The sequence below is a fragment of the Hemitrygon akajei genome, chromosome 19 (assembly GCF_048418815.1).
Source record: "Hemitrygon akajei chromosome 19, sHemAka1.3, whole genome shotgun sequence".
Taxonomy (NCBI): Eukaryota; Metazoa; Chordata; class Chondrichthyes; order Myliobatiformes; family Dasyatidae; genus Hemitrygon; species Hemitrygon akajei.
In genome coordinates this window covers 8,560,494-8,584,410 of record NC_133142.1, presented here as the reverse complement: position 1 = coordinate 8,584,410, position 23,917 = coordinate 8,560,494, and the positions used below count along the sequence as shown (strand labels likewise).

Genomic DNA, 23,917 nt, shown 5'->3' with positions numbered 1-23,917 from the left:
GGAGAACCTACAAAGTCCTTACAGGCAGCGACGGGATTTGAACCATAATCACTGCGTTGTATAGCGTTACACTAACCACTATGCTACAGTGCTGCCCATATTTATAGAACGATAAATCACGAAGCAGAGCATTCTGCGTTGTCCTTGTAGAAAATCTCAACCCTGGACATTTATTGCAGCTTCACTATTCCTCTTCTATGCTAATTTTTATTGTAAATTAATCTTTTGTCTTGCTGCCACAAAACAGCACATTTCACAGCAAAGGGTATTGGCCTGAAATGTCAACAGTTTACCCTTTGCCTGTCCTGCTGAGTTCCTCCAGCATTTTGTGTGCATTGCTATGGATTCTATAGCCTTTATGCAGTCTGCATGTCAGGTGACACTGAATTTGGAGCATTGTGGTTGAAACGTAGTTCAAATTTCAAAGTACATTTATTATCAAAGTATGTATACATTATACAACCTTGAGATTTTTCTCCTTACAGGCAGCCATGAAACAAAGAAGCCCCAAAGAACCTATTTAAAACCCTGGTCAGACCCCACTTGGAGTACCGTGCTCAGTTCTGGTCGCCTCACTACAGGAAGGATGTGGAAACCATAGAAAGGGTGCAGAGGAGATATACCAGGATGTTGCCTGGATTGGGGAGCATGCCTTATGAGAATAGGTTGAGTGAACTCGGCCTTTTCTCCTTGGAGCGACGGAGGATGCGAGGTGACCTGACGGAGGTGTATAAGATGATGAGAGGCATTGATCGTGTGGATAGTCAGAGGCTTTTTCCCAGGACGGAAATGGTTGCTACAAGAGGACCCAGGTTTAAGGTGCTGGGGAGTAGGTACAGAGGAGATGTTAGAGTTAAGTTTTTTACTCAGAGTGTTGAGTGCGTGGAATGGGCTCCAACGGTGGTGGAGGTGGATACAATAGGGTCTTTTAAGAGACTTTTGGATGGGTACATGGAGCTTAGAAAAATAGAGGGCTATGGGTAAATCCTAGGTAATTTCTAAGGTAGGGACATGTTCGGCACAACTTTGTGGGTCGAAGGGCCTGTATTGTGCTGTAGGTTTTCTATATTTCTAAAAACAGACTGTCAAACACCCAAGCCCATGTTTATCCATGATTCATTATTTCTACAGATCATTTGCCTGTTGTAATGCCGTTTGTGGGAGCTTCCTGTGTATGAACTTGACTCTTTTTCCAAAACATCGTTCCGGGACATCCTGGAGCGGTGAAATTTGCCTTGGTAACACTAAGCAAATATTTTTGTACTTGCATGAGAGGTTCTTAAGGGCATGAAATATAACATTAGAACATTGCCATTGCATGACTTGTCTTTTTCAAACACTAATTGGGCAGCATTAATTATACCTTGTTAAATGTAACCAAGTTTAATTTACATTATACTCTTGTCAACGTCTGAATAGCTTCTCACTGTGAACGATGTGTTAAGTACTTAGATAATGAAAATGAGTGTTAAGCAAGACACTACAGAGGAGGGGCAGATTTACTTACTGCCTGTTACACCACTGGTGCTTAGGGTAGCAATGAAGGTCCTCCATCTCTGTCTGTCTTTGTGCCACAGGTGTTGCTCAGGGTCCTTATTTCTGCCTTTAAGGCACCAAGTTGTCTGTACCTGCATTATTGTGATGTTTGGGGGCGTTTATCAGCCCGAGTTGCAATGTTGACCCTTTTTGCTTTTAGCTCCAGAGATATTTTTTTAGTTGTAATAGGCCATTCAGCCCATGGGATTCATGCTGGCTCTCAGCAGAGAAACCTCATCACTATTATTCTCTTTAGTTTCCCTGCAATATACTCTCCAAGTATAATGGTGCCTTTCCCCCTTCCTTCTCTGTCCTGAAAAAAGGTCTCAGCCTGAAACACTGACTGTTAATTCTTTTCCATAGATGCTGCCCGACCTGTTGAGTTCCTCCAGCATTTTGAGTGTATTTCTCTGGATTCCCAGCATCTGCAGGATCTCTTGTGTTTATAGTGTACAGAAGCTTGTTAAACCACCAGATGTGGGATAAAACCAGACAATTTGAGAGTCACTGTGAACATGCAAACTCCACGCAAACAGCACTCAAGCCATGTTTGAATCCAGCTGAGTTATTGCTGCTTCCACTTGCTGCTGCTCCTGTTGCAGAAATAGCTTCTTCTCCCTCTACCATCAGATTTCTGAGTGGACATTGAACTCATGAACACGACCTCACTACTTTTTAAAATATCAGTATCAAATTCTTTCTTCTCCAGCTCTTGACCTTTCCCACCCACCTGGCTAGCCTCCTTCCCCTCCCCACCTTTTTATTCTGCCGTCTTCCCCCTCACTTTTCAGTCCTGAAGAAGGGTCTCAGCCCGAAACTTGCGACCGTTGTTGAAACTCTTTTCCATAGATGCTGCCTGACCTGCTGAGTTCCTCCAGTACTTTGTGTGTGTGTGTGTGTTGCTTTTCTCCCCCCTCTTTCTGCACTACTTATTTATTTTTTAAGTATATCTATGTAACCCTCAGGCTTGGCCAGCACGTGTTTGTCTAGGGGAAAACAACTTCTGGCCCTGCCAAATTGAGAAATCTCATTTGTGTGGATGCTGCGTGCTGTGTTGCCCGGTTATAAACCTGCACTGCAAAATATCCCACAGTACATCATATGCAAATAACTGATTGAACTTTATAAATCTTAATCTGGATATAGGGTTAGTAAAGAAAAAGGGCCCATTTTATGGAAAAAGTCAAAAGTGCACGTTGAAGCACTTGTTAAAGGTCAGTATATAAAATTATGAGTATAGATAGGGTTGAGTGGTGGGGTGAAGATACGTCTTTACTAAAGGTGTAAGGCACTGCTCCCTCCACTTGCCTACAGGTCACCCTTGGACGAGGTGTGGTACCTGCATAGCCCCCGCCGCCCCCTCCGATCAGGGTCATGTGAAGCCATGGGTGCAGCTGGTGCTTATCACAAATCCTAGTTATACGAGCACCGACGTCAAGCAGACAATCTCTGAAGAGTATTGATAATGGTTGGCAGTCACCTGCCTTGCAAAGACACTGCCCAGAAGGCAATGGTAAACCACTTCTGTAGAAAAGATTGCCAAGACCGTGATCACCTATGACAAGGCACGTAATGATGATGATAGGGTAAACACAAGCAAGCATTTTCCACTGAAGTTGGGTGAGTCTAGAACTAGAGGTCATAGGTTAAGGGTGAAAAGTGAAATATTTAAGGGGAAACAGCTCTGAGGGTGGTGTGAGTGTGGAATGAGCTGGCAGCAGAACTGGTCACTGTGAGCTTGATTGCAACACTTAAAAGTAAGTTTGGAAATGTTTGTGGATGGGACTGGTAAGGAGAGCTATGGTCCTGATGGAGGTTGATGGGAGTATGCAGAATAAGTTTGGCATGGACTAGATGGGCTAAAGGGCCTGTTTTTGTGCTATAGTGCTCGATGATATAAGCCTCACAGGAAACATTGTGGAGAATGGCCAAAGTAGATTTGGATAATGATTGACAATGAAGTCCCAGGACCAGAGAACAGGAAGTTAGGGAAATTATATGGATAGATTATATGAAGGTGAGAGAAGATGTGGTCAAAACAGTCATTTTTCGCCGTTTTACTTCATGGTGAAAGCAAAACTGAATGAACCAAAAACAGGCAGAGGACTTGAATGGGAATGGAATGAAATATGTTCCATGTGTCCCATAAAAGCCAGGCACAGCCAAGACTTGTTTGGATTCCATAACACCTTTCATTTGCAGAGACAAAGTCTTTCTATATCAAAGTGCTGGTACATGGACCGGATATTGATAATGAAAAGGAGAATGTTAGGGCCTGGGAATTATGGACATGGTGCAGTGTGTCTGAATGTAGCTGGGCAAAAGATTTGGATGAGGGAAGAAAAATGCTTGAATTAGGAACAAATGAGCTCCATAAGATAAAATCAAGTAGAAATATTGGGGTCAAAAATTGTAGGCGGTGTTGTAGACTGAGAGATCCTTAATGGTCAGCAGTAATATTTCATATTAGCTGAAAATTTCCTCATCAGTGTGGAGATTCATAGATCTTTGTTTCTTCACTGCTGATAATTCAACAGAGATACATGCCATTGTCTACTTTACTTAGAGATGCTCTGACTTACGGAAAATAATACTATTATTTAGAGATGCAATGCGGAACAGGCCGTTGTGGTCCAACAAGCTACACTGACCCCCAACCTAATCACAGGACAATTTACCATGACCAATTAGCCTACTGACTGGTGGGAGGAAGCCAGTGTAACTGCTCACAGGAAGGTCTTACAGAAGACCTTGGAATTGAACTCTCGATGCCCCGAGCTGCAATAGGTTAGTACAATTTCATACTTCTCCATAACTGGTCAGAGTAAAGGCCAAGAATGTCATGTGCTGCTCTAAATTCACTCCACAGCTGAACATTTGGTTGATGCCACCTGGAACCAGTCTCCAAGCAAGTGCTTTGACAATTACTCACACTGCATCTGCCATGAGATGCTGTAAAGTCTACAACCAAGCAGTCGTTTGTGTGTAAGTGCTTGCGTAGTTATGTTTATTTAAGAAACGGTTGAAATAAATAGGTACAAATAAAATCTGGCCAAGAGTGGTCACAGAGGACAGAACAATGTTCACATGATGAAAAATGGATCTCTCTCCCGGTTACTGAACCCAGAAAGACTACCTTCATACAGTACCACCCAATGTTCAATACTTGTTCTGCGAAGTATTGATAGTCAGGATGTCTGGGTGATGGACAGAAAGTGATAGCTAACAGGAACAGTAAGACGAAGCAGATCTATAATCAGACTACCACCTTTCAAAACCCCATTTGGTAAGGTCACCTATTTATATGGAGGTATTACAGGCACAGACATGGCACTGACAAACAAATGTCGAAGTTTCTCTGCTTCTGTCCACAGATCAGCAGATGATGAAGGCAGAAGGCCACCTGATTCTTTGTTCCTTTCTTTCAACCCAATGGTGTGGAATGGAGTTCTGGGTGTACCGGATCCTTAGAGCTGGCTGAGTGGTGGGATGTGGAGGGTTCCCAGTGCTGTATGAAACACCTCTCTCAATCCTTTCATCAGCTGCAGGCGTGTGAACATCTGGTTAAATAAATGTTCCCGTGGTTCCTGTGGAGTCAAACAACCCCTTTAATAACGAGTAGTACTAAAACAGTAAACCGTACAGTACGAGTGACATCTCCTCAGCAAGACAAACCGTGTTTTCTGTATAACACCTATCACATGCCAGCAGTCTGTCTCCTCAGCAAGTCCAACCCTTTTTGCTGGGAGTCACTCTTATAAACTACTTTCCCCAGTTCTGTGGCCTTCACAAGACAGAGTAATTGCATTGTTAACAATCTACTCATACCATTATTCTCAAACAAAATCTTGCCTCTCATAGTCATAGAGTTGTAAGCACAGATGCAGACCCTTTGGCTCAACTCGTCCATACTAACCAAGGTGTCGACTTGACCTAGTCCCATTCACCTGCATTTAGCTCACATCCTTCCAAACTAGGCGCTTCCAACCTTTTGTTACACTTGGAGCCTTATCATTAACTGAGAGGTCCGTGGACCCCAGGTATGGAACCCCTGCTCTAAACCTTTCATATTCAATGTAGCTGTCCAAGGAATTGTACCTGCCTCTACTAATTCCTCTGGCAGTTCGCTCCATACACCCACCACCATCTGTGGAAAAAACTGCCCTTTGAGTTCCTTTTAAATCTATTCCCTCTCACTTTAAACCTCTATTTTAGACGCCAACCCTGAGAAAAAGATTGTAATCATTCACCTTATCTGCCAATCCATCTCGAGTGCATCAGGTTATTCCTGTATTCTATTTGAATGTGGTTTCTGAAAAACTGAGGCAGGCACGATAAACACCGGGGCGTTTTATGAAGGGACATTTTACTTCTGGTGCAGTAGCTGATCCTTGGATAATTTCTCTTTTTCAGTTTATTTCATACACATACTGATCTTCTCAGCAAAACTAACAAGAGGTATTTTATTCTGTCTTCTGTGAATTTCTTGGGCCAGGGATGGTGATGCCAAGACTGTAGTAAAGCTGGACCCAGCTACAAAATTCAGTGGGTCACATCTCTAGTGGCACAGTTGGTTAGCATGTAGTACTTGTATGGCAGTACATGGTGCAGAAATGCAGAGGCTATGTGTTGGAACATATGTGGTTTTGAACATGGCAGTGTAGCGCAGTGGTTAGCGTAACACTATTACTGTAACCCAAGTTCAACTCCACCGCTGTCTTATATGACTGTGTGGGTTTCCTCCAGATGCTCCAGTTTCCTCTCGCATTCCAAAGACGTACGTGTTAGCAGGGGTTAATTGGTCACATGGGTGTAATTGGGCAGCATGGGATCATTGGCCAGAGCTGTATCTCTGAAAACAATTATCTGCTTCAGGACTATTCCCCTGCTGTCAATTTATCTGTTCCTCTGCCTGCTCATCTCAAATATCAATGTCATGTTTGTTTTTAGTTTTCTGGCATTCAAATTTTATTTGGCTGTTAGTTGTAACCTGACAACACATTCAGATTGTATGAATATATTGACAGATGGTGAACTGATCTGCTAGTCACTGTTTTCACCTTGATGTCAATGAAACTTTACTCTCACCTCTAGTGAAGAGTGTAAAGAGATCCTGTTAATGAAGATGATCTTTTCAACAAGAATATTCAAAGGCATGTGGCAGGTTTAGGCAGCTTTAAGACAATCAGGAATTTAGGAGGACATTTAAAAGAAATTGAAAGGGCAAAGAGAGGACATGTGATATCCCTGACAGACAAGAGGAGGAAGAATCCTAAATAAATAAAGATCAGCTTTATCTGTCACATGTACATTGAAGCATGTATTGTTTATGTCAACGACCAATGTCATCTGAGAATGTGCTGGGGGGCAGCCTGGCATGATATAGGAAGGATGTGATTAAACAAGAGGTGCAGGAGAGGTTAATGGGGATATTGTTTTGACTGGAGGACTCAATTTAAGAGAGACTGGAAAAGCTGGGGCTGTTGTCCCTGGAGTGAAGGAGGCTGAGGGGTGACCTTACAGAGGTTTATAAAATTACAAGGGGAACAGCTGGAGTAGACAGTCACAGTCTTCCACAGGGTAGGGGAGTCTAATTTAAAAGGGTATAGCTTTAATGTGAGAGCCAGATGGGAGGTTATCAGAAATATTGTTTTTTCCAGCTTGCGTTAGAATGTGGGAGGTGGCAGAGTGGAGGAGCACACATTCGTAAGATTCTTGCTCCTGATTACTGTTGCTACTTTTGCAACATGAAACTGTCCACTTGGATGAGGGATTTGAGGGTCTCTGCCTCTCTATGACACACTGCAAAAGAGATTCCAGGAGCCTAAGTTCCAGAATGAGAAAGCTGTCCTATTATGAGCAGCTTCAGATGTTGGGCCCCTATTCTTTGGCAGTTAGAAGAATGAGAGGTGATCCGAATGAAATACAAGATCCAAATGACACAATAGATGCTGAAATGTTTCTAACTGTGGGGCAATCTCAACCAAGGGGGCAGAGTTAATAAGGGTCTGGTCATTCATTAAAGGAAGCAGAGACATTTTTCAGTAAGATCAGAGACTTGAAAACTATGAAAATTGGTGCAGAAGACTTTGGGCCGGGGCAGATCAGCCACAGTCAAGGTGTATAAGACGATAAAAAGGCTATCCATAGACTTTGTGTACTGTCTTCAGTTCTGGTTGTCTCCTAAGAAGGATGTGGAAGCTTTAGAGAGGCTGCAGAGAAGATTTATCAGGATGTTGCCTAAGAGAGGATATCTTACAAGGAGAGGTTGAGCATTCAAGGGCTTTTCTCTTTGGAGCAAAGGAAGATGAGAGGCGACTTGATAAAAGAGTACAGCATGATAGGAGACATAGATCAAGTGGAGAGCCAGAGTCTTTTTACCAGGGTGGAAATAGCTAATGCAATTGGCATAATTTTAAGGTGATTGGAGGAAGGTATACGGAGGGGATGTCAGAGGTTAGCTTTTCACAAAGTGTGGTGAGTATGTGGAATGTCCAGCCAGGGTTGGTGGTAGAGGCAAATACATTTCTATCTTACATTGAGTGTATTTCTATGTTACATTGACTGTTCTATTTATTATAAATTACTATGATTGCACATTTCAACAGAGACGTAACAAAGATTTTTACTCTTCATGTATGTGAAGGATGTAAGTAATAAAGTCAATTCAATTAAAGATATTTAAGAAACTCTTAGATGGGCAATTGGATGATACAAAATTGAATGCTATCAGAATCAATCAGGTTTATTATCACTGGCATGTGACGTGAAATTTGTTAACTTAGCAGCAGCAGTTCAATGCAATACATAATCTAGCAGAGAGAAAAAATAAAAATAATAATAAACATGTAAATCAATTGCGTATATTGAATAGATTTAAAAAAGTGTGAAAACAGAAATACTGTATATTTAAAAAAAAAAATGAGGTAGTGTCCAAGGATTCAATGTTCATTTAGGAATCCGATGGCAGAGGGGTAGAAGCTGTTCCTGAATTGTTGAGTGTGTGCCTTCAGGCTTCTGTACCTCCTACCTGATGGTAACAGTGAGAAAAGGGCATGCCCTGGGTGCTGGAGGTCCTTAATAATGGACGCTGCCTTTCTGAGACACCGCTCCTTGAAGATTTCCTGGGTACTTTGTAGGTTAGTACCCAAGCTGGAGCTGACTAGATTTACAACCCTCTGCAGTTTCTTTCGGTCCTGCGCAGTAGCCCCTCCATACCAGACAGTGATGCAGCCTGTCAAAATGCTCTCCACGGTACAACTATAGAAGTTTTTGAGTGTATTTGTTGACATGCCAAATCTCTTCAAACTCCGAATTAAGTATAGTTGCTGTCTTGCCTTCTTCATAACTGCATCAATATGTTGAGACCAGGTTAGATCCTTAGATCTTGACACCAGGAACTTGAAGCTGCTCACTCTTTCCATTTCTGATCCCTCTATGAGGATTGGTATGTGGTCCTTCGTCTTACCCTTCCTGAAGTCCACAATCAGCTGTTTCATCTTACTGATGTTGAGTGCCAGGTTGTTGCTGCGACACCACTCTACTAGTTGGCATATCTCACCCTTGAGTGCCCTCTCGTCACCACCTGAGACTCTACCAACAATTATTGTATCGTTTGCAAATTTATAGATGGTATTTGAGCTATGCCGAGCCACACAGTCATGTGTATATAGAGAGTAGAACAGTGAGCTAAGCACACACCCCTGAGGTGCACCAGTATTGATCGAAAGCGAGGAAGAGATGTTATCACCAATCCACACAGATTGTGGTCTTCCAGTTAGGAAGTCAAGGATCCAATTGCAGAGGGAGGTACAGAGGCCCAGGTTCTGCAACTTCTCAATCAGGACTGTGGGAATGATGGTATTAAATGCTGAATAATATTCGATGAACAGCATCCTGACATAGGTGTTTGCATTGTCTAGGTGGTCTAAAGTCGTGTGGAGAGCCATTGAGATTGTGTCTGCTGTTGACCTATTGTGGCGATAAGCAAATTGCAATGGGTCCAGGTCCTTGTTTAGGCAGGAGTTCAGTCTAGTCATGACCAATCTCTCAAAGCATTCCATCACTGTTGATGTGAGTGCTACCGGGTGATAGTCATTAAGGCAGCTCACATTATTCTTCTTAGGCACTGGTGTAATTGTTGCCTTTTTGAAGCAACTGGGAACTTCCACCCTTAGCAGTGAGAGGTTGAAAATGTAGGAGGGATGGGTTAGATTGATCTTAGAGTAGGGTAAAAAGTCAACACAACATCATGGGCCAAGGTGTATGTGCTGTAATGTTCTATGTTCAGGTAGAAAAGGCTTGAGGGTACCGATGACTGATTCATGCTCATATTTTCTTGTGCATGAAGCAACGGAGTTAGCACCTTCAGTAAATGGGAACAACTGAGAGGAAGACAGGAGAGGGAAAATGCAAAATGTAATTTACTAGAAAGAGAATGAAAGGAAAAGTAAATTCAAAAAGTAATCCCAGACACAGAATTTGCAGATGCTGGAAATCCATCAAAGCAACACGTACAAAATGCTGGAGGAACTCAGCAGGTCAGGCAGCATCTACAGAAATGAATAAACAGTCGCTGTTTCGGGCCAAGACCCTTCATCAGGACTGGAAAGGAAGGGAGAAGGAGCCAGACTAAGATGATGGGGAGAAGGGAGGAAGGTGGTGGGTGATAAATGAAACTGGAAAAGGGGGAGGGAGTGAAGTAAAGAACCAGAAAGTTGATAGGTGAAAGAGATAAAGGGCTGGAGGAAGGGGAATCTGATAGGAGAAGACAGAAGTCCGTGGAAGAAAGGAGGAGGAGCACCTGAGGGAGGTGATGGGCAGGCAAGGAGATGAGGTGAGAGAGAAACAGGAATGGGGAATGGTGAAGAGGGGGGAACCAATAATGGAAGTTTGAGAAATCTATGTGCATACCATTAAGTTGGAGGTCAGAATATAAGGTGTTGCTCCTCCAACCTGAGTATGGCCTCAGCGTGACAATAGGGGAGGTAGAGTGATATTAAAGTTGGGTAAGGAAGAAATGGATAATCCAGAAAGGCAAAAAAGGTTAAAAATGGGGCAAGGTTTCCAAAAAAACCCCATAAATAATCAGATCAATACTGAGATTGCAACAGTGAAAATGAGTAAGTAAGGTGAGACTGGAAATGTTAAATTTATATTTACACAATGATACTTACTCCCAAGATGTGCACACGGTTGTAATAGGAGCTGAAATCCATGCTGAGGTTTACAAGAAACTTGCACACCTATGAAACAGATTATAATAGGAAGAGGGTGTTCAGTTAGTGAGTTATCACAATTTCAAATGTCCCAAGGCACTTCACGGGCAATGAAATACATTTGAAGTAACGTAGAGTTACCAATTTAAAACCAGGCAGTGAACAGGAAGGTGTCAGAAAGAACAATGTGATGCATCATTTGTTTAGGAGCTGGTTGATGAACAGATACGAGTGAGGACACTGAAAGAAATGAATTACTCTTCACACAATGCTGTTGAATAAGGGCAGCATTAAGTCGCACGGCCCATCAATATATACATGCATCTGAAATACAGTCTTGGTTCGACATCTCATTTGAAAGGTGGCATCTTTAAGGATTGGAAAGGGGATGAGAAATGGTCTAATTCTGCTCCTGTCTTATGGGTCAAGCTTGAGCACAAGTTCATTCCCTGGAACAGGACCTGTGCAAAGAGTGGTACCCGTGGGGAAAGTGCAGCCATGGGCAAAAGAAAGGCAGTGTTACAATGCTCAATTTTGATTAGTCCAGCTGATGGAGACCACAAAGGAGACTGGAAATTTGGTCGGGGGGGGGGGGGGGGAGAAGAACAGGCATAATGATTAGAGGGGTTTTTAAGAAGCTTTACAATGGAAAACAAAAGACAGAAAAGCTTTCAAATGAAATAATTGGAAAATTAATGTTACAGAAATGATGGTGTGTAATTTTAAATACTGTGATTCAGGCTTTTCCACTGATGCTAGGGGAGAAAAAAACCCAGAGGACATGGGTTAAGGGTGAAGGGGGAAAAGTGTAAAGGGAACATGGGGGGGGGGGCTTCTTCACAGAGAGTGGTGGGAGTGAAGAAATAACTAACAAGAAAGACAAAGGAGAATTGGTTGATGTTTTGTACTTGGATTTTCAGAAGGCTTTTGACAAGCTGCCACACATGAACCTGCTTAACAAGCTACGAGCCCATGGTATTACAGGATAGCTTCTAGCATGAATAAAGCAGAGGTTGATTTGCAGGAAGCAAGAGTGGGAATAAAGGGAACCTTTTCTGGTTAGCTGCTGATGACTAATGTTGGGACCAATTCTTTTTACTTCATATGTCAGTGATTTGGATGATGGAAGTGTTAGCTGTGTTGCAAGTTTGCAGATGATATGAAGATAGGTGGAGGAACAGGTAGCTTTGAGGAAGTAGAGAGGTCACAGAAGGACAGACAGATTAGGAGAATGGGCAAAGAAGTGGCAGGTGGAATACAGTGTCGGCAAGTGTATGGTCATGCACTTTGGTAGAAGAAATGAAAGGGTTGACTTTCTTCTACATCAAGAGGAAAAAATACAAAAATCTGTCATACAAAGTGACTTGGGAGTCCTTGTGCATGATTCCCTAAAGGTTGAGTCTGTGGTGAGGAAGGCAACTGCAATTTATAAAGTACTGGTGAGGCCTCACTTGGAATATTATGAGCAGTTTTGGGCCCTTATCTTGGAAAGGATGTGCTGAAACTAGAAAAGGTTCAAAGGAGGTTCACAAAAATGATTCAGGATTGAATGGCTTGTCACATGAAGAACATTTGATGGCTCCTGGCCTGTCAAATGGTGAAAGGCCTTGATAAAGTGGATGTTTCCTATGGTGGGAGAATCTAAGACCAGAGGACAGAGCCTCAGAGTACAGGGGCGTCCTTTTAGAATGGAGATGAAGAGAAATTTCTTTAGTCAGATTGGTGAACCTGAGGAATTCTTTGCCACAGGCAGCAGTGGAGGCCAAGTCTTTATGTACTGTATATTTAAGGCAGAGGTTGATAGAGTTTTGACTGGTCAGGGCATGAAGGGATACAGGGAGAAGACAGGAGACTGGGGCTGAGAGGAAAATTAGATTAGCCATGATGAAATGGCAGAGCAGACTCGATGGGCCAAATGGCCTAATTCTGCTCCTATATCTTATGGTCGTCACGCAGGAACGTAATGAAAGTAATCTATTATCTGCACTAGGAGTCTGCTCTGATTTTATTCATTTACAGTCAAACAAAACACAGCAGTGTACACTGTATAAATTCTTCCACTGATAAATATTGAGAACTAATACAGGTTGAGCTCCCCTAATGCAAAATTCCAAAATCTGAAAACTTCCGATATCCAAATTTGTTTTGAGTGCTAACATGGAAAATTCCACAAGGGAAGTTCCCAGGTGATGCACTGGTCTCTGCGCATCACAGGCAGTTCTGAGGTGACCTCACAAATGTAATGAACAGTACTTAATGACAAATAGAAATACACCGTATAGAATGAAAAATGAAGATCTTGATTGTATATCATCAGGGTCAGAGTGACATATGCTGCTTAATGGCATGCTAATCATGAAATAAGATGTATCCCGACAAACTGAAGATTGAAGGTAATTGTGAATATTCAGCAGGCTGGTTGCAGAAACTTAAGAAGCAACACGGCATTAAATTTTTAAAGTGTCTGCTGATCACGAAAATTTTGCAGTAGAACAAGTCTACCATGCTAATTGTTTATATACTTTACATTAAAAACCTAAAAAAAGTAAATTACAAATACAGTGTACTGTAACCTTTTAATCAGAACATGGAATTGCAGGTGGAGACTGCCTGTCATTGTTTATTACTGTTTTCTCCTGATGATGCTCTTGTTACCTTGCACACATTATATTAATAGTAGGTAGTATTTTTTATTGTTAAGTACATATTTGTGATGAACAAGTGTAATAAGTGCTTACTGACAGCGTGGAAATTCAGAGTTGGAAATGATGATCCAAAGCTATGTCGTTACATATATTCCAAAATCTGAAAAAATCCAAAATCCAAAACACCTCCATCCCAATGTTCCAAGGGGTACTCAACCTGTACATAGTTTTATAGTACTGTAATAATATTAGTAGTGTTTTGTATTTCATTTAAAGACATGATTTGTTACTCAGTTGGTCTTTTTAAAACTTCCATAAAACTTCAGCTAATTGGGGCAACCACTTAATTGGGTCAAAATGTACTGGCCCCAATATGTCCCAATTAACCGGAATCCACTGAATTGTTATTGTAACTTATACTGATTTTTTTTATGTATTGCACTGTATGCTGCTGGAAAACAACAAATTTTACGTCTTATGTCAGTAATTCTAAATCTGATTCTGAAAACGTTTTAAGATAAAAATTTTCTCTTATTGGTTCTGCTTACTGTTTCTGTGTTGATGCTCAGATGGATCCCTTTAGCTGAACTCAGGGAATGAGTAATCTGGACCAAAGCTTCTCGGAAAGGAATAATGTAATTATATAGCAACAGCCACTCGCCCTGCAGGTGAACGAAACCAGTTAGTCTTTCAAACAAAACATTAACACCAATGCTAAACAAATGTGGGCTTTAAATTAATGAGCTCGGCTTCAGTTTGCCTAACTACCCCTCTCCTTCCACTTTTAACCTCACTTTCCACTTCAATATTGAAACATTAATTAAAGAAAATTTAATGATAGTTGGTGCATATGAAATGGCTGCAGCTGCTTGGCCCCATGAACCTGCTTCACAACTCAATAAAATCATAGCTGATCAGATTTTAATCTTGGCTCCATTTCTGGCCCAATCCCTACAACATTCTTCTTGTAGGTCAAAATTAACCGCAGCTCCTAATGTACTTTATGATACAATTTTCAATGAAACACATGAAGCACTCTTTAAGGTAGCATTAACTCCCGCCACAGCCTGTAAGGAGTTTGCAAAGACTGCGTCAGTTTCTTTCGGTTGCTGTAGTTTCCCCTCACATCTCAAAGATGAACAGGGAGGGTCAGTAAGTTGTGGGCATGCTATGCTGGTGCCAGAAACATGGCGACACTGGCAGCTTCCCCCAGCACATCCTCGGACTGTGTCGGTCATTGACAGACGACATATTTCACTGTACATGTGACAATTTGAAAAGCTAATCTATCTCATCCAGCAACACCTATATTTACCAGAATATCACCGTTTAGTTGTATGTCTATTGTGGTAAATGTACATGTGGTTTGACAATTTCTCCATGTTGCCTGTGTGCAATGGTGGGCACAATTAGATTCCAGAATTGTATCGGTGGTCTCATCTCTGAACATGTCTCACGCTTGAACCACCTGAGGTTGGTGCTGTGGCAGCCATCGTTCTCCAAGTTATATGGCAAGTGATCATACTTTGAACTGCAGCCGCTATTAATTACTTGGGGCAGCAATCAGTGTGTGGACTACAGAGTTCTATCTAGTATTGAGATCCAGGAGGATGATGGAACAAACAACTGGGATGGTTCCTGGAGGAGAGACATCAAATCTTCCACAAGGAATAATAAGTATTACATTATGTAATCCAGCCAATGTTCCTTGATTTTATAGTATTGTTTTATCTTGGACTTTATGCCTCCCCAATTGATATTTTAGCTGCTTTTTAGATATGTGTGGAGTGGAGAATGGAGATTGGTGGTGGAGCACGCCCAATCAGGGTGTTTATACAATCCCCGTTAGATAATTTCTAGAATAATCCCACATTGACTGCTGGAATGAGAAGACTGTCCTACGAGGCCAGACTAAGTGGGATATATTAACAATCTCTGCAGTTCAATAGTATGAGAGAGGATCTCATTAAATAGTGACAGAATAGATGCTGAGAAGCCATTTTTGCTCTAGATGTGCAGGTAAGAGCTTTACTTATTTTCTTTTGTTGAAATACTTTCCAGTTACCTTTAAGACATTAAGGTGCATTTGATTAAATACATTTAAGGCAAACTTTATATAGAGATACAGTGCAGGACAGGCTCTCCCAGCCCAACGAGCCACACCGCCCAGCAAAACCTTTTGAACCCTAGCCTAACCACAGGACAATTAACAATGACCAATTAACCTACTGACCAGTTTGGAATATGGGGGCAACTGGAGCACCCAGAGAAAAGCCATGCACTCATGGGAAAAAAAACACAAACTTTCTTACAGAGGACACGGAATTGAACTTTGATGCCTTGAACCGTGATAGCGTTATGCTGTTACGTTCCCTTGTGTTCCCTTATTATCAAAATCAAGTCTTATAGCATAAATTATAGCATATGGTCATTACCTATCCTGAGATTCATTTCTTGGAGGTGTTCACAGCAGAACAAAGAAATAGAACCAATAAAAGCCACAAAGACCAACACACAACCAATGTGCAAAAGAACACAATAAATAAATAAACAAACGATAAATAAAACTGAGAACATGAGTCCTTGAATAGGATTCAATCAGTTCAGTGTTGAGGTGAGTGAAGTTATCCACTTTGGTTCAAGAGCTTGATGGTTATTTTCCTGTTAAATTATTTATTTGAAGGTTTATAATCATTTGAACAGTTATTCTGGTTAGAATAAAGAAAAAGGTTCTGAGGCTATGATAGCAGTTAGCTCCAAGGAAGGGCCTCAGGATGTGCCATCTGAGACCTAGATCTCAGTTTCTTCTGCCTTGTGGGTAGAATGTATCCAGATCAGGTAGGTGGGGACAAAGCAGGCAGCAGGCTTGGGCAGTGCTCTGAATCCATGACGATCATTCATTTTCAAATAAAATTTCAATTGTAAGTGGAAGATTTAACTGCACAAGTGAAAACAGATTACAAGCTTCGAAGCCATTTGGTGATCTTGTCAACTGATACTCTTCAGCCATCCGGCTCCTGAACCAGTGTGGGTAACTTAACTCAACACTAAAATGATTCCATAATCAATCCACGGATTCACTTTCAAGGACTGTACAACTCATGTTTTCTGTATGTGTGTGCAGTTTGATTTCTTTTGCACATTGGATGTTGCCTTTGCGTGTGTGTAGTTTTTCACTTATTCTATTGCATTTTTTTGTTTTACTGTGAATGCCTGATTTTATAATAGTTATTATTCTATTGTGGGTATATTGAGTATACTCCTAAGAAAACGAATCTCAGGGTTATATATGGTGACATAACGTACTTGATAATAAATTTACCTTTGAAGTTTGAATGCCTACAAAAAATGAATCTCAGGGTAGTATATAGTGACATATATGGACTTTGGTAATAAATTTGACTTTGACCACTGAGGTTATGACACTTTGAAAACTTTTGTTAATCACAACAATTCTGTCAGTCCTTGAGAACCTAACAGAAACTCAGTGACCTTGTGTCCAACATTCCTTCACTCCCACCCTATCATTGGTTAATATGCACTGAAAGACCTCACAGGGGCAAATGAACTGGATGAAGAAATAACTTGTGGTACACAAGTGTGACTGTTTTTGCATCAATTTTTTGTTCTTAAATGAAGTGCCACATTTTAATTCTCACCAGAACAGAATGAATCATGTCAGTAATAAAGAAATATTGTACCTCTTCCTGGAGTGCAGAATAATTCAACTGGGATGTTTCTGGGAAATGTGGGTACAATCCTGAAAATGAGAAGAAAGAAAATGTGTTTCAGTGTTGAAAGGAAAACTTTTCAGTTACCCCAGGTGACCATCAGATTTCTGGATGGTCATGCGTCCCTAAATGCTGCCTCAGTATTCCTCTTTTGCACTATTTATTTATTGTAACTTACGGTAATTTTTATGCCTGACACTGTACTGCTGCCACGTTAACAGCTAACTTCAGAGCTTATGTCAGTGATAAAAAACCCGATTCTGACTCTGCAGTCAGTGGCTACTTTATCGGGTACCTGTATGTTCATGGTCTTCTGCTGCTGTAGCCCATCCACTTCAAGGTTCAACACGTGCATTCAGAGATGCTCTTCTGCACGCTGCTGTTGTAACATGTGGTTATTTGAGTTACTGTCACCTTCCGGTCAGCTTGAATCAGTCTGGCCATTCTCTGACTTCTCCCATTAAAAAGACATGCTGCTCACTGGATGTTTTTTTTTAATTCCACCATTCTCTGTAAACTCTACACTGTTGTGTGTGAAAATCCCAGGAGATCAGTAGTTTCTGAGATATTCAAATCAGCCCATCTGGATCAACCAAGGTCAAAGTCACTTAGATCACATTTGTTTCCCCCATTCTGTTGTCTAGTCTAAACAACAACTGAACCTCTTGACCATATCTGCATGCTTTTATGCATTGAGTTGTTGCCACGTGATTGGCTGATTAGATATTTGTATTAATAAGCAAATGTACCTAATAAAGTGGCCACTGAGTATCCTTCAACGTAGTCCTTGTTGAATCTACGTGCTAAAAGGGGATGGGTTGATCTATAGGTAAATTTTATAATAAACATATTTGCAAAGCTAATCAGAACTGCTTTTTAATTTGGCACCCACCTACCCTAACTGATGTCCCAAATATCTTCACCTGATCCTAACTTCTCCAGCTGCTGAGGTGATGAGCAGAAGGAGAGAGGGTGGGATTTGAAAACAGGTTTGGGTTAACTTGACTCCAATGCCCTGAGCTGTAAAAGTGTCAACTAACCAATATTCTAAAGTGAACCTGCCTAATGCTTGTTGTCAACCACAGGAATCATATGACTAAATACTTTATTAGCAACACTTTTAACTGTGGTAAACTATCATCACAATAAAGAGGTGAGCAAAGGTGAGGCTGACTTGAGGGTCAAGCTGTGCAGGACCGATGCAAAGTCAGAGCACTTTTGAAAATTGCAACGGCCCAAATAGACTGAACAGGCAGGGTGTTGGTACAGAGGCGAGGGTTTGGCTTATTCTGTTTGCTCTTCCGCGATGTTTACTCCTCTTTCTGCAGTGCTAGGGCTATGAGAGCACTCTGGCTGCTCCAGGCTTCGTATCTGCGAGCTTCATGGCGATTTGCCCCACTGTGAGCTGAACTGAGACTGAGTTTATGGGACTGCACCAGGTTTATGGACTCAGTTTGGTTCCGAATGCTGTTGCTTGATTTGTGTTTATTTTTCTCTCTCTGCACATTGGGTGCTGGTCTTTTTTTTAAAATGTTGGTTCTTTCAGCTTTCTTACTTTATGGCTGCCTGTAAGCAGACAAATCTCAAGGTTGTATAATTTATACATACCTTGATAATAAATGTACTTTGAACTTTAAACTTAATTTCAGTTACACACGTGTATAATACTCCAGGGTATTACAGATAACTGGACAGATGGTCAGGTTTACTTACAGAATTGAGCTTTCATATCCCAGTAAACCAAGGAATGGTGTGTGTTCAGAGGAATGGTCTGTGAAGTGCAAAGGGTCTTGGAAATTCTGGTGCAGGGTTCCCCAAAGGTTAACTTGCAGGCTGAGCTGGCAGTAAGAAAGGCAAACAAAATGTTTGAATTTATTTTGAGAGGACTAGAATATAAAAGGAAGAATATAAAGCTGAAGCTTTATAAGGCATTGCTCAGACAGCACTTGAAGTATTGTGAGCAGTTTTGAGCCCCATATCTAAGAAAGAATGTGTTGATATTGGAGAGGGTCTAAAGGAGGTTTACGAGAAAGATCCAGGGAATGAAAGGGTTAAGGTATGTGGAGCATTTGATGAATGAGCCTGAACTCACTGGAGGTTAGAAGCAAGAGGACTGATGAAGGGTCTCAGTCCGAAACGTTGACTGTTAATAGGTGCTACCTGAACGTCTGAGTTCCTCCAGTATTTTGTATGTGTTACTCAGTACATTACGCCCAGTTCCAATCCAAGCCCTAGTGCTTTACCTCCGTGATTAGACAATGGCTGTGATGAACTATCAGCTGAACCTCCGCTTTTTTTAAACACAAGTTTCCTGATTTTGACAAAGATACATTTACAATTCTGGGGTAGACAAAATGGAAACAGGTTCAGAGATATAAAAAAGAGCAGCTGTTACCTTTCTCCACAGAACTGCTGAAATGATCGAACAAGGTTGCAAGCCTGGCACAGTTGTACATGACAAATGCCCCACTCCTCGTCCCTTTGGTCGAAATACTGACTCCTTGGGTCAGGTCTAAATTCAGCTAGAGTTCATCAGCAAATGGGTTGAGAGTTTGAGGAAAGAGAGGTAAAGTGAATTTCTGTTACAAATCATCTTTTACTTTACCAATTTGATACTTGGTCTCTACAGATTTGAAATCAAACAGTTCAGAATCAGAATCAGGTTTATTATCAATGGCGTGTGTTATGAAATTTGTTAACTTAGCCACAGCAGTTCAATACAATACATAATCTAGAAGAGAGTGAAAAAAATAAACAAGTAAATCAATTATGTATATTGAATAGAAAAGACAGAAATACTGTATATTAAAAAAAGAAGTGAGGTAGCGTCCAAAGCTTTAATGTCCATTTAGGAAGCAGACGGCAGAGGGGAAGAAGCTGTTCCTGAATCGCTGAGTGTGTGCCTTCAGGCTTCTGTACCTCCTACCTGATGGTAACAGTGAGGAAAGGGCATGCCCTAGATGCTGGAGATCCTTAATAATGGACGCTGCCTTTCTGAGACACTGCTCCCTAAAGTAGTTTATTTTACTATTAAAGGAAAATCAAATGGCTGACATTCTGCTAAAGCAAAAGAAGCCCAAGAATAACAAAGGGAAATATAGTCACCGGCTATTGAAAAGGGCATAGCATTAAACAGAAGAATTGGGAAGTGGAAAATGGATATCAAGCCCACTCATCACATTTTGAGAGGACTAGAATATGAAACCAAGGATGTAACATTGAAGCTTTATAAAACACTGGGGAGGCATCACTTGAGTAATGTGAGCAGTTTTGGGCCCCTTATCTAATCTAAGAATGGATGTGCTGACATTGGGGAGGATTCAAAGGAGGTTTACAAAAATGATTCTGGAATTGAAAGGTTGTCATGAGGAGTGTTTGATGGCTCTGGGCCTGTACTTATTGGAATTCAGAAGAATGAGGGGTGACCTCATTGAAACTTATCGACTATTGAAAGGTCTCAACAGAGTGGATGTGGAGAGGATGTTTCCTATGGTGGGAGAGTCTAAGATCAGAGGACACAGCCTCAGAACAGAGGAGCATCCTTTTAGAACAGATATGAGGAGGAATTTCTTTAGACAATGAACCTGTGGAATCTGTTGCCACAGGCAGCTGTGGAAGCCAAGTCATTGGGTATATTTAAGACAGAGGTTGGTAGGTTCTTGATTAGTCAGGGCATAAAGGGATACTGGGAGAAGAAAGGAGATTGGGGCTGAGAAGGAAAATGGATCAGGCGTGATGAAATGACGGAGCAGACCTGATGGGCAAATGGCCTAATTCTGCTCTTGTATCTTGTGGTCAAAAGGTCTTGTCAAAGCAGGGAATGAGACTACAGGTGGGAATAAAGAATGTTTTTCTGCCATTTTCTACACTACTTTCATTGCACCATTTCCCAGGACATGACCTCTTCTTATTACTGCCGTCATGTTGAAGGTACAGGAGCCTGAAGTCACACACTCAACATTTAGCAATAGCTTCTTCCCTTCCGCCATCAGGTTTCTGAACGTCCATAACACCAACTCACTACTTTTGTTCTTTTTTGCACTACTTATTTTTTACATACACTACTTATTGTAATTTATATTTTACATATTGCATTGTACTGCTGCCACAAAACAAACATAAGAAAAATCACAACATATTTCTGTGATGGTAAACCTGATACTTTAGAATATGCGAATTACTTACTGGACTGCGGTGTGTGACTGCCAGCAGTTCAAACCTGATGACAGCGGAGGTCATGCTATTGATGATTTCAGCCCATGAACCACCTAGCAAAAGACATGGAAAACCTTATAAAAACTGTTCAAATGCAGTACAATATTTTCCTCTTCACAGCGAACGTTTCAGTATTGAAATACTGAAGACCAGGACCTAAAGGCATAGGTATAGATTTCCCTGAAAATGGGGACAAAGAATATTATATTTTACATTTTGCACTGCACTATTGTTACAGGATGGTGCAGAAAGTTTTTGGCACATTTGCCTTCATTAGTCAGGGCACTGAGTACAAGGAGTATTGAGTACATTTCTGGGTATTGGAAGGATGTTGCTACGCTGGAAAAGGTGCAGAAAAGCAACATAGGAATGTTGCCAGGGTTGGAGTTAAACGACAAGATTGAACAGGCTGGGGCTTTCTTTCCTGGAGCATAGGAGGCTAAGGGGTGGGTGACCTTAGAGCAGAGGTTCCCAACCTGGGGTCCACAGACCACTTGCTTAATGGTATTGGTCCATGCATAAAAATAGTTTGGGAATCCCTGCCTTAGTTGTATAAAATCACGAGTTGCATAAAGTGATGAGTGGCCATGATCTTTTTCAGGGTAGTGAAATTTTTAGAGGGCACAAGTTTGAGATGAGAGAGAGGACAGGGATCTGAGAGGTAACCTTTTCCATCCAGAGCAGTGAGTATACGGAATGAGCTGCCAGAGGAAGCTGTAGAGGTGTAGAGAGAATTACAACATTTAAAAGTCATTTAGACAGGTACATGGAGAGGAAAGGTTAAATATACTTCAAAAAGGCTGTACACGAGACAAACTGATACTGTGAAAACTGCTGTGAATTCCACAGATTCACCATCCTCTGGCTAAATAAATTCCTCCTCATCTCTATTCTAAAGGGATATCTTTTTATTCTGAAGCTGTGCCCTCCTAGATTTCTCCCACTATAGGAAACATCCTCGCCACGGCCACTCTATCGAGGCCTTTCAATATTCAATAGGTTTCAATGAGATTCCCTCCTGCACTTCATTTTTCTAAACTCCAGTGAGTACAGACATGCTACCTACAGCCTTAACCAGTGAACGCTTAAATTATGCTGCATAATTTTAATCATTCCCCACAAACAAACTTAATTCCAGTAAGAATAACATTGAGACATCCTGTTGCCAAAGCCTCTGATGCTGTGAACAAAAGTTACCGGATAACATACTTGACTATGGGATCTATACCTTGCACCTTGTCTCCATATTTCATCACAGACGCTTCTTGCATTTGAGACCTTCGAAATCTAGACAAAAAGTTTGCAATCGTAAGGGTAGATCTATAAAGAAAATCATTCAATTTTACAATTTAATTTTCCTTCAAATTATTAATGGATTTATGATTGAAATAATTACATCTTACTGCAAACAAGGGATGTATACAGGGCTAGAACTTTATTACGTGAGGTAAACCAAGATTAGTGAAAACGAAAAGAAGAAACACTTTAATGGTGTTGAGATAGCCACTGATCATATTTGTTGATATTTATTGCTTATTTATTATTCTTTCTTTCTTTTTGTATTTGCAATTTGTTGTCACTCTGGTTGAATGCACAAGTTGAGCAGATTTTCTTTAATTCTGTTATGGTTATTATTCTATAGAGTATGCCCAGGAGAAAACATATCTTAGGGTTGTATAAAGTGATATATATATGTACTTTTAATAAATTTACTTTGAACTTCTAATGTGTCTCATAAAGAGGTTGTTTATCTTAGATGCATTGTGAACTAGGTCAATTTTTATTTCATTGTGGAAACTATCTGCATTAATAAGATTTTTGATAACAAATTATAAAGTATGACAGAAAACAGACTAAAGAATGACATTCATTTTCAGAGGTGACTTACTCAAAATACTGAAGAGCACTGATATGTGAATGTTCCCCAGATGTTCTCACTGGGCCACACACAAGGTGTCTCTATGGAGAAATGAAAAGTACACAATAAATATTTTAGCTGCATGTGGTAAATCCATTAATTACAGAATAAATACATATTCAAACTGCTTTTGCACACACCAGATTAGAACAGCAGAGTGCCTTACACTTTTAAGATCATTTCACAATGCTCCTCGTTAAGGACCCCCGTCACCCAGGGATGAACTGACCTGAGTTACTTGATTAATCTCAGGATTCAGAATCCGCCAGAGCACATCGACCTTCTGCTGCTGAAACTCCTCCTCACAGCCCACCACATGAATCACCATACACTGGTCCAGATCCTCCTGAGATTTCAAACACATTTTAGTTATCTTAAAAAAAAAGACTGTAAATTTGATTTTATTTTAATCATAGCATGATACATCATGTGGTGTGTGGTCCATTTTGGAAAAAGTTATCTCAAATCCCCGATCTCTACATACAGTGCTAGAAATTTACCCCCTTCTAATCCTCTCTATATTACTGCCAAAGCTACCTCCACTATTCTTTTAGGAGTCATGTTTTGCAGCTTTATAAAACTCTAGTTAGGCTGTGTCTGGAGTATTGCATGCAGTTCTGGTTGCCCCATTATCAGAAGGATGTTAAGACAGAG

The 23,917-nt window shown here is 40.9% G+C and overlaps 1 protein-coding gene across 2 annotated transcripts in view; it reads right to left on the bottom strand.

The window, feature by feature from the left end:
• Positions 1–4,514: 4,514 nt before the first annotated feature.
• Positions 4,515–23,917, bottom strand: part of dalrd3 (DALR anticodon binding domain containing 3) — a 29,132-nt gene continuing 9,729 nt past the window's right edge. Inside the window, exons 5-13 of one of the 2 annotated variants that reach the window (XM_073072041.1) lie at positions 23,493–23,609; positions 23,234–23,304; positions 22,574–22,632; positions 21,316–21,398; positions 19,526–19,652; positions 17,101–17,159; positions 13,948–14,061; positions 10,713–10,781; positions 4,515–5,123 (exon numbers count right to left, since the gene is read on the bottom strand). In XM_073072041.1, the coding sequence (XP_072928142.1) occupies positions 5,004–5,123; positions 10,713–10,781; positions 13,948–14,061; positions 17,101–17,159; positions 19,526–19,652; positions 21,316–21,398; positions 22,574–22,632; positions 23,234–23,304; positions 23,493–23,609 (819 nt within the window). In that variant the 3' untranslated portion in view covers positions 4,515–5,003. Of the gene's footprint in view, positions 5,124–10,712; positions 10,782–13,947; positions 14,062–17,100; positions 17,160–18,843; positions 18,964–19,525; positions 19,653–21,315; positions 21,399–22,573; positions 22,633–23,233; positions 23,305–23,492; positions 23,610–23,917 lie in introns of those variants that run through there. The other variant, XR_012102117.1, reaches the window with a different exon arrangement.